Source organism: Mercenaria mercenaria, chromosome 9, assembly GCF_021730395.1.
Source record: "Mercenaria mercenaria strain notata chromosome 9, MADL_Memer_1, whole genome shotgun sequence".
NCBI classification, from domain to species: domain Eukaryota; kingdom Metazoa; phylum Mollusca; class Bivalvia; order Venerida; family Veneridae; genus Mercenaria; species Mercenaria mercenaria.
In genome coordinates, this window is record NC_069369.1 from 5,401,232 (window position 1) to 5,413,397 (window position 12,166).

General features: G+C 33.9%; 1 protein-coding gene across 1 annotated transcript; it reads right to left on the reverse strand.

The window, feature by feature from the left end:
• Positions 1 to 6,303: 6,303 nt before the first annotated feature.
• Positions 6,304 to 11,983, reverse strand: LOC123546394 (protein roadkill-like). The gene is made up of 3 exons (XM_045332620.2): positions 11,609 to 11,983; positions 8,970 to 9,150; positions 6,304 to 7,429 (listed from the first exon to the last, which is right to left on the reverse strand). Exons 1-3 carry the CDS (start codon positions 11,876 to 11,878, stop codon positions 7,014 to 7,016), a joined length of 867 nt encoding a protein of 288 aa, XP_045188555.1. The 5' UTR covers positions 11,879 to 11,983; the 3' UTR covers positions 6,304 to 7,013.
• Between the last annotated feature and the right edge of the window lie 183 nt (positions 11,984 to 12,166).

A 12,166-nucleotide genomic window follows, 5' to 3' on the forward strand; every position in this document is an offset into this window, starting at 1 on the left:
CTGTTTTGCACGATTGAAAGACCTATGGAACGGTTGGAATGCAGCTTTAATATGAAAATTTGACTTTATGAAAATGTATTTGCTATATACTCCTCAAAGTTTTGCACTATTCGCCATTTAGTCAGTATCGTTTTGGTAAGTACCCCTTCAACAGTTAATGGTATCAGTTTTGATTTTATTGCTTCAAGTATTAAAATGACCTTTCCAAAAGTAGTCAGCTTAAAACAAGGGTTATGGGGCGTTGCACGTCTCACAGCATATTTAGGGTTAACCAAGGCTGATAATACTTCGCCTAGTTGCACGTCTCACAGCATATTTAAGATTAACCAAGGCTGATAATATTTCGCCTAGTTGCATTATTTATTTGCATCAATTGTTGTTTCTTTTTTTAGGTAGTATTACTCTTTGATCAACAAATATTAATGAATTAATGAGCTATAAGATATTGTATTTACGAAAATCTGTTTAGTATTTTCGTTTCACGGCATTAAAATTGAAAGTAATATCTAGAATAAAAGTGTCGCGTGTCACTTGTGGGGCTCCGTAGAATGCATTTGTTTTTTGTTGTTTTTTTTGTTTTTTTTTCTAATTACTTTTACTTTTACGTTTACGCAGCAGTATGTCGGTATGACATAAAATTGATGAAGCTTTCTAACTTCAACGTATCAAGTATGTACTGTATTCTAAATTAGGAAGTTAAAATAATATTAATTAACGCATTTGAAAACCATAAAATTTGTCGTCGTGTCATGTTTTTTATGCAAGAATAGCGACAATACACGTTTGTTTTGTGTATAAATATCTGTAGAAGTCCGTTTGGTATGCTTGTGACCTCGACTGAACAAACATTCCCGCGGGCATCTTCAGACGATGATACACGATACAAACGTGGCTTATAACTTGGCTTCACTATTTTTATGTTCGAGCTTGGAATTGAATATTATTTCTTGTGTTGAAGTCATCCAGTTGGATTGTATGGAAGTCATCCAATTTGCTTGGGAATGTATGTCTTTCCGCAAGGCTGACATTTATGCTTAGAATTAATAAGTTACGGATAAGCACGTGCAGTCTCTCTTCAACCAACAGTGACTCTTTAAAGTCACCCTTTAATCTTAGTTGCCAGCATGACACCAAGCATATTTACAAGAATACAGTTGCTGTAAAGTATTATTGTCAGTGACTATATGTAAAGTATTCACGTGGTTAATATACATACAACTTTAAAATACCTGTATTGGTTTGCCGTTTACTGTTTAAAACAACAAAACCCGGATCCCTCTCTTATTATTCATTTTGAATTTTTTTAAGAATTTAAAAAATAAAATATACTTAAAAATGTATTTCTTTTATATTTAAGAAGTTTGTTCGATGGCCATTCTAGAAATAATGACAGCTGTGCTAGAGTATGATGTACTGACGTCAAATTCACGTTATATAAATTTCGCCACACTTCCGCAGTCGAGAAATCAGAGTTGAATTTAGTATAGTCTTAAGTAAATGAAAAAAAAAACTCCCACGCGCGTTATTTATTAAATATTTTCGGCTATGGAAAAAGAAAAAGTCACAATGACTTAGATCTGGACGAGCGATTTGTACCATTTATTCCTCTCTCTCACCTGGTGCGTTTTTTATCCGTAGCGTTGTCATGGATAAATTTGAAACCGTGAAGACCAGTCCTTGGACGCATTTTTCTTGTACTTTTCCTTAAACAATCTTCAATACTTTGTCTCTACAAATTTTCTTCAGTGACGATGTGGTTCTCGTATATCAGGTCTTATCTCCTGTTAGAAGCTGTGACATTTTGCGATCATCTAAATTTCATAACTTTTTCAGCGTTTCTTTTGCCCATTTGACTTTAATAGCCTTTTGCTCCTCGGTTATTATGTGAGGCACCACCGGGCACAAACCTTTCTTAAACCCAAGTGCTTGGTGAGAATCTAATGAGTTCTTCCCATTGAAATACGAAGAAAAGACACTATATCGGACACAATTTACCTGGCGTCCTCATTGATCAGACGTCTTACAGCAGCAATATTCTTTGACGACGTCACTGCTGTTTTGGGCCTGTCAGGACCATTTTTAGATCTACAGAATGTTGAACTGCTATTTTCATTACATTTATTGTTTATAATTATCAGATTCAGTAATGGTTTTTACAACAATATGGCTAAATTCTCATATTTTGACAAGTTTTATTTATCCCTTGATCTTTAATTTTGAATATTTAAAGCAAATTAGACATTTATATTAATTATTTGTGTCCTTTGATTAAACACACAAGTTTTAAATTGCGTCTAAAACAAGTTTCGCAAACATTAGTAACCTGTCAGTCTTGGCATGTTTTAACAAATTTCACGACAGTTATCATTTAACGTGACACTTATGGCATTTAAGACAACTGCTGGCCGACTTAGGAGTAAGCTATTTCTCAGATATCTTTTTAAGTATATTCCTTTTAATTATTCGTCTAGTTTTTAAACCTGAGCCAAAGAAATGTAAGGCAGAGTTGTCATGACACCTTTTTAAAATGATGCAAGTTATCAGTATCCTATGAAATAAATGTATTAAGTCTATATTTAGGATTGAACTTAACTTATGAGGCCTCTCTAGTTTAACATCTGTTTCTCCAGGTAGATGCTCTAAGCCCCTTACTATACTTGTGGCTCGTGACAAGGGAAAAGCTTAGTTAAATGATATCTCTTTTATCAATTATATTATTCTAAATAAAACCTAGGTTAAGGTGTAAGTGATAGAATTGTATCTTTCAGGACTATGAAACAAATTTTCATTTCAAATTAAAACTGGTTTCAGTAAGTTACAATATGGTAGAGAAAACACTCAATATTTATTTTGGCGTATGTCTTTTACGGTGTTTTTTCAGTATATTTGAATAACTCTGAATGAATTAAAATACATTTAAATATATCTTACTGTTTATAAGAATGTTTCATAATATTTAGCAGTATTTCAGCTCTTAGTCTAATGTAGTCAGCGACTCTGTATGTCTTGAAATATTGTAAATTGAATATTTGTTCTTTCATTTAGCAGCCGGGTGCTAGTTCAGTAAAATTAGATTTAAAAATTGTATTTTTAATACCATATATACATGTATCAGCCTATATCGTATTTTATAATATTCTTTATGCCTCATAAACATGACTGTATAGATGCATTTTCTGATTACAGAACTTCTATCCTTCCATGGCCTCTTCCTATAAAAATCAATTTACTATCACATAAGCAGTCGTTTAGTACCGTGTGGCCCTAAAGCATATCTCCTAAGCATATCTGTGTTCCTTTAGGATCATTGGGTCAAGCTAATGCGAGGAGCGTAAGGATGTTATATTTGTCACTACTCTCGTGAACTCCATGCAATCAAATCTGCTGTTATCTTGCTTGATTGTATTCTATGCTTTAAAGGTTTTGTTACCATGTTGAAAATACTATGTATTGACATTATTCTTTTCACTTTTACTGATGGTTGCATTAAGTTATAATGAAACGGTAGCATCAACTGTATATTGCATGTTTCGTAAACGTTTTCTTAATCTCTAAACAACCAAATATGACAGTGTTGTTTATTAAAGAGCTCAACGTTAGGGAAACACGCTAAAATACTACTGCCTTATTACTAGCAAACGTTCAGTACTAGCGAATTAGTAACAAAAAATATTATTTCCACATATCTAAGCAATATAACTAAAGTACAAACATAAGGTATTTACTTTATAATTAAGATGCATTATAAAATTTCGGTCTAATAAAAACTTGTACATATATAGAAAATAATAGCGGAAACAAATGATGTTAGAAAATTATTTTTTAAATAGGAACAACACTAAAAATTCAATGTAGGTTTAGGGAACCTAATACTACAGGACAGTTTTAACAGCCATTTTACCACTTACAGAAAAAAATGGAGATATGGCATATAAACAGCATGCATGATAAACTATGATAACGGAAATTAAAATAAAAAGTTTAGATGTAAAATAACACGGTATACGTAATTTCTACGAAAAACGACGTGAGACATAATCATCGGTTATTATTAGATTTATACCGCGAAATAGGCACGAGGTCTGGAGTGGAAATAGTGCGCGACTTTAAGATGGCAATGTTATTCCGCGAAAGAACGGGTGCATAATTACTTCTCGATGTAAGTCTAATAAACGTGTTATTACATGCGCGGTTACTCTTGCAACTTCATTAACATATGTCCATTTTTAAATTCAGTTAAGCTACGACGACACCTGCAACGTCGACATTTTTCAAAGAAAACTTGGTAATTGCTTTTCCTAAAAGTATTATAGTCATTTATCAGCCGGAGCTTTTAATGTTTGGATAAAAATTGTAAATTCAACTTTTATAACACTTTATAATTAGATTTTTGGAATGTGATATGCATCTGCATGCACTTAAATAACTTTTGATATGTGTTCCACAGCTTTTTTTTATACCGTTTAGCACTTTTGATATGAAATAAATGTTTCCATTATGAAACAGTTAAATGTATAAATGTTTAAATCTGAAGTCATTAAGTTAAACTCATCCGTCTAAGAAAAACAGTTGTATTTTTATCTGTTTTATGATGAGTTTTAATATGTTGTACATATGATGAGATGTTAATAAAACGTTTGACTTTGACTGTCCGGTAGATGTTGAAGAGAGTAGTGTGGTCAAAGTATGCAAAATTAACCAGTTTAAATTTTCCAGTAATGCTTTTGCTACTGATTGATCCAAGGCGTTGTCCCACCTTGTCCCTTCATTTGTTTTGTTTATTGTCCTCGTTACTTATTTTACTGTCTATCTATTTTGTGATTATATCAGTCACGTAGAAGAGTTATGATATCAGAGGACTGGGTTCTAGGAACTTGGCTTTAAAGTTATAACTTAAAGTCTTCATGCTAACATCTTCACTCCAAAAGCAAAATCATCAAATGCGGACTAGGACCACACGCTGGCACGCAGTCACGCACACACGTACGCATATAATAAAAATATATATTAGACAAAATAACAGTTAAAGATGTACTATATTCACATAGCTGTGTCTCTTTGCTTTTGGAGTACGTCTTATGATGCGTGTGAAGTAGCGTACTCTTTTGTAATTGGATACATTTACTGTCCGTGAAATACAACGATTTTGCACTGTATCAGTGTTTACCATTGTAAATTACTTTTAGTTTATGTATTTTAGGTCGACTGAAAAGCAAGCTCTACAACCTTTATGGATTATTCTCAACAATTCATTCCTGATGGTATCCATCGTCACGATGGTGTGAGAGGACACAAGCCAGTTTTCCTTTTAAGCTGAACACCAAGCCATGGAACTACTCGTACCATTTCTCACGGCGTCTTAGTTCCTTCTACACTATTGTCAATTTCTATGGAGGTAAACTTCTTGAAGAAACAAATCATAGGAAAAGACTGATGTTATTACGGGGCTTTTCTCTATGCATATCACATACATTTCTTCTCCTTGACCCCGGATTCACCCCATTCTCGCCACAGTTGTAAATATTTAACAAAATTAATGATACCTACACATTTATGCACAATGCGTGTCTGCGATATAGCACACACTATAACCCTGGAAACAAACGTCTGTTTATGACAGATATGGTATCAGCCAAAACGCAAATAAAAATAATCTTCATTAATTATATTCCTTTCTGTGAATTGATATGAATTATGAACCGTCAAGTCAGAAATGACACAAAAGATAAAATTCTGACACATCATTCATTCTTCTTATAACTTTACTTGTGCGTGTGTGTTTCTTTATTTAAAAATCAAAAATGCGTCTTTGTATGGCATGTTTACATTTTGAGGAGCATAATTTGTCAGACTGGATAACAGCCAAATATGTAATTTTTTAAGAATAGTGGTTTTACCAGCAATGCATTTATTCACAGCGATAAGTTAACCTACATACACGTTCATTTACAAAATGTTCATTCAGTTTCCCGTGACATTTATTGTAAACTGAGGATATAGCACCAACAAAGAGTTCCTATTCTGCCTTAGTTCTGTATATATGTAGCAAATAGCATCTTAGTTAGCTCACTTTACTTCACTCCCTTCCCCCCGAAAACCTAGCTGTTTCCGTGAAGTTTATTAGCCCAGTCTACAGCTCAAAATTCGCTAATTTAAAGAGCCAATCAATGTAGAAAGATGACATTGATTTTTACATAAGAGTTTCTTTGGTGCCCTTGGAATTTTCTTTCGTGTAACGTTATGATGTTATATCTCCTTGCGATATGTTGCCTGACATAAAAAAATATATAAATAGCGCCCACAAAATCTTAACTCACTTTATTTTTACATCGATATACACCGAAGATTTCGTTCGATAACAAATAATCAAACAAAAAGGTAGAGGTATATAATAAATTGATTATATATTAATAATATGAATAAAATTACAACAGTAGCTAGATCTGAGACTTTGTTTAAAGAATTTACCTATGGTTGTTATATTTTATTACAATTAATACAAAAGTAATCAATAAGAATACGGTGAGGTTTTGCTGTGGTTTAAGTCATTATGCACGACAGAACCTCGATCCGGTAAGAGTGAACATATTCAAGTCTTCTCAGATTAGATCAAATATATCGAACAGTTAATAAAATTAATGGCGTCCTTGTAAAACATATTACAATGTTTCAGAAGACACTTGCTGCTAAATTTAAGTCCATTTGATTCATGCGCAAGTCTTTGTTCAGCTCGCAGTCTAGTATACCCTGAGACGGTACAAAAATTACGTACTTGATTTATAAGCTTATTTGATTCTTTGAAATGAATACTCAAGTTTTGTAGAAGCGGTAGACCATACTGCAATGCATTTATTAGGTCTAGAAATACCCTTGTTAGAAAATAGAGACACCTTTCAATGCCTAATCTAAAGGTTGTTTCAACAAGATATATGATAAGCCGCGGCTATAACTTTTCTTTTTGCTATAATGAAACCCTGCAGCGGCTACAGAAGCGGGTATGTTTGTGCATAGGTTTACTCAAGCAGTGGCCGTCTGCCAATGCGTTTATGTCCATAATCTCCTAGTTTTGTCTCAATAGCCGTCCGCTCCCTGCGTTCCCTGTCAAGCTCGAAATGTACTTTTTCCACCTTCTTGTCAAGAACAGTTAGTTTCATGTGTTCTGATATCAACGTCGACTCCATCAGGGACTTGGTAGCATTCGGGTCCTCGTTGTTAACGAATTCGTCAGTAACCAGTTTACGTAGGCCAGGAAACTCATATTTGTCAGCCATATGAAGATATTCCAGGCTAATGTCAACTGGGATCGAGCCGGGCTTCTTTCCCTTTTTCATTCGGCGAAAAGATTGTATTATCGTCTGCTCGCAAAGTTCCTTCAAACTCCGGATTTCATACTCTTCCGCAAGAGGAAGTAGTGCGATTGCTGACTGCTCTGAAAGATATTTTAAACGTCATTTCTTGTAATAGATCTATTTAACGTTGAAACGTAATGTTTCTTATTTAAGAAACAATTTCAGTAAACTAATAAATATGTAATATGTAAATCTTACACAGATGGGCCAGTGATAAATTGCGTACTTGCTTTGAGCATTGCACTAAAATGCAAGTACAAAGTGTTGACAGATATTTACATACAAATAGTTCAAACATCTTTGATCAATACAAAGCACGCGTTGTTTGTGTCTTAAATAGTTGACTTTAACATTATTACATGTCCTCTCGCACAAAGAAGAAAAAGAGGCATTTGTTTTGCCCTTAATCTAAAGCAATGAGCATATCTGATTAGGAAATCCTTATGTTTGAATGACAACCTAATAATACATGAACGTTTGAACTTTTGTCATCCGCTGACAAATCAATGTTTATCAATGTGCAATGAATCTGACTTTGGTAATAGCTAATATATATTTAATTGCTGCATAATTTAAGATAATGCTAAAGGTTGTAGGTAGACTCATTGACAAATGAAAGAGCACCAGGCTAGAATTACTGCAACTGGTACATAAGTTTGTCGTATACTATTCTGAGTCAATTATGAGCGCATTACAAACTTGTTTTAACTGTTCGGTATTATAATAAAACAAATATTACATTGCTTTTTCATTAAACTGTAATACCGTTTTAACATGCGAAGAAATATATATATATATATATATATATATATATATCAGCTTTGGCTCCACCTCAATTTATAATACTATCAACATGTAAATACACAAAGCGATGCGATATATACATAATACTGATTTCCTCACCTTTTACTTTCTTACTTGAACCCTATATTGGTCTAATAATAGTTTGACCGAGAGGAAAACGACATAATTTTACAGTTATTTGAATGACCTGCAGTACTTGAATCATACAATCGTCACTGCTTGAGTCAGGGTCGTTACAGGCTAGAACATTCTCATTTCTGAATTCTTAATCAGATATTTCAAACGATGCTACTTCTACAGAGTCCTAAGAGAATGAAGACGATTCGAGATGGTAAGAGGCTTGCATGCTTTATACTTTGCTAGTACCTTAAAATAAGTTCTTATCAATAAGATCTTAAATAAAAGAATAGCGTCCTACTACACACTTAAAGTGCATCAAAGACCATCCACTAATCAGCAAATGGGATAAAAAATTTAAAAATCAAACTTTTTAAGTCTAGTTTATATGACACATTTCAAGTTTTTAAACGTATTCCACATGGCGCGTACCTGTGTATAGAGCCATCAACATTCTGTAAGACCGTTGGACTGGTTCTCTACGTGAAAGAAGTGAGGGCTTCAATCTCAAAGAGGCGGGGGCAAGTGAATTGAACTCAAAGACCTATACCAGAAGGACATTGTGGCCCCTCCAAAGCAGTCAAAGTTTTATATACATATAACACATGCTGTACCATATAGAGAAAAAATCATATACAATACACAGACAGCCCAGTGAGGCGTACATAAGACATCAGCAAAGTGGAAATAGAAGCTTACCAGTTATTAGATAGTCAACACGTGGATCTATGAATGCTAGTAACTCTACAACATCTTCGTACTCTTTCTCCGGCAGGTCAAGGTCTTTGTTTTTGGTCGAGCCTGAGCTGAGAATTTTTGCCATCACAGGAGAGTTGAATGCCAGCAGAGCACGACATGTGTACAATTTTTTGCCTCCAACCTGTATATGTAAGAGACGTATTTCATCTAAATAATATACAAAATGTATATTTGTACTTTCTGTCAAAGTAGAAGGAATTCGTATCACTCCTTTTTTGCGTATGCGAACTAGTTGCATACATGGCATAATGTACATGTATGCCTTTACATTAGGTTCCCCAGCCTACACTGTTTAAGTGCCGTAATGTCAGCACGTGTTTCTCTGAATACTAATGATATGCCCTGTATGATAATTGTGACATTTTAGAGGGCACAGATGTCGTTGACGACAGCGACATGACAGCCTTGTGTCAATGCATAAATACCACAAAAGTGATTGAATTAAAGCCACTTGAAATGCTGATTTAAAGTTGAACTTATGACAAAGAATCCTAGTCATACATGTATTTTGTTTGAATTATTTGCGATTACACTTTCCTCTTGTCTAAATAATTGGTCATTTCATAAAAAGTTGCCGATACAAACTGTTCTGCAAATAGAGAAAATACTGAACGATGGTACGATGATGAAAACGCGATGGTGTGATGATGAAATCGCGATGGTACGATGGTGAAATGTGGATGTAATATCGTGTTTTCATCATCGTACCATCGTATTTTCATCACCGTACCATCGCATTTTCATCATCGTACCATCGTGCATTGCTGTTTAGGATTAAACAAAAAGTCACGATCGTCCAAACGGAACACATTGAGAAACTGAATATGTATGGATTATATAAGACTGAAAGAAATTAGCATCAGTCTTTTACCACAAAAATAAATTTAAATGTGTTGTATTTTTTTCGGTCAACAATTATAAAACGTTTTGCGAAACGGTCAAAAAAATGAAATGTATTTGGCAACATAGCATATCAAAATCAAAAAAGCATGTCAATCTTTTTCTAGACCAGGATATAATTTTCCAGAGCAGATGTCTCCTTAGACACGGACAAGGGTATCATTTTCTAGACAATGATAACATTTTCTAGACACCGATATTATTTTATAACAATTAATACCTTTAAATAATACAAATATATTTAGTATGTGTGAAAACAAAACTATTTTGTATGTCTCACTCTATATGTTTTCCCCGGGGAACTGCGTATGACAATGGCCTACTTTTGCTTGCCTTGCTTTGCAGGAATCATACAGAAAAAGTTAAAGTCGTTCCGGGGTCTGCATTGCTATAACCTTACATATGTTATTACATAGACGAAATTTTCAGACACGAATGTATTAAAATTATAGGCATGTAAAAACACAGACACTTGGGGACAGTACCCCCGCCCCCACCTGCCTCTGCCCCTATTAACTGTTAGCAAATACCTTTTAGCACTTAATCACGCAGTGAGCATATAGGACGGTTATAGATTTCTCGTTAAAATGCTAGATGATGTTTTTTGTATTGTATGTTTGTGTAACAGTTTGTAATTTATTGAGGGTTTAATGGAAGATTGACTTATAAACATATGGTTTCTTCATCAAATAAAGTCTTTATTATTATCATTATCATTATTTATGCTATTACTATTATTATATTATTATTTTCATTATTATCATTATTAATCCATTTATTTACCTATTTTCTTTTTTTTTAATTTTCCAGTTAGAAATACTGTCATCATTCTAAATCAAACCAGCAGTCGTCATTTAACTGGAAGAACTAATTAATTTCTTTCAACGAACGTAAGATGTAACATTTCTGAATACCGGGAAAACTTTCTAATTTCAAACACTATGAAACTTTTCTAAAATGTACGTATGGTATAAGCACAAAGTACTTCCAAACTTCACTTTCTTACATTTACATCAAGATGAGTATAGAATTCTAAAATGTTGTTGAAAAACGTAGGTTCGGGGGTGAGGGTTTCTACTCCATTGATGAAATAACACTTTAATTCCAGTTTTCTATGTTAGTTTATTATGTGATGGATGTATAGTCTAAGTGATGGAAATATAGACATCAAAATTATAATTCTCTCATTCCTCTGGTCTAAAGTCACTTATAATTATAACTGTAAAATATTTCATTTCTTGTTTCTAGATCATATGATCTGTAATTTTCAAAGTCCGAGCCAAAAGTAAAGAATCCCCCTCCCAAGTTCTGACCTAGGTTTATATACAAAAGTATGTACCCTCCCATATTTGGAGTGTATCATAGTGATGAAAGACAAAGATTACCTCTAATATTTATGAGGATGACCGTTGACTGATGGTACCATCCCAAATACGGAACCACCTCTAACTGTAACAAACCAGACATGTTTACGATGGTACATGATGACAACATACCCTGATAAAATGATACAAAATGATACACACTCCAGTCCCTAGCAATTTATGTGGGTAACAGGTGAATGACAACTCAAGTAGCAGAAGCCAAAGTTTCTCATCAGTAGAATCAATTAATAAATCAGCTTTAATAAGACTGCTAAATTTACAACAATGCCCAGTTTTTCTAGTTAAGTTACTGACCTGCAATACAACATCCGTAAACTGGTCTTGTTTGAAAAAGGGCAAGTCTGTCGTTTCCGTCTTAGACGTCATTTCCTGTCCCACCTCCGATCGTGTTGTTGTATCTCCTATGCTGGAGAGCCTTTCAAAAGTGGATGCTGTAGCAATACGCTCCGTACTTCCGCCAACACTTGTCTTTGTCTTTAGTTCCGAATGAGGTGGGATCACTGACCTCGTTTGACTCCTCATCGTGGCCTGGGTCCCTACACGAGGCGTCGTTTTCGTCGACATTTTTCACTTTTTAAACATAAAATATCGACGCAAATTTCAAAAGTCGTTCCCTTCGCATGAACACTTAACTAGACGAAGGCAAGTAAAATATATTGTTCTACTTGATCAAATTTCTAAAATCGATTATAAAACACATGAATTAAACAAGGGTAATTTAAAGGTGTATATATATATTTCTTATAGTGTTTACATTGATATTATTACTTATATATAACATGTATGAAGGGTAAAGAACATTTTGTAAATCATCACTCATAGTGATTACTCATTACGCAAGTTTTCAGTAAA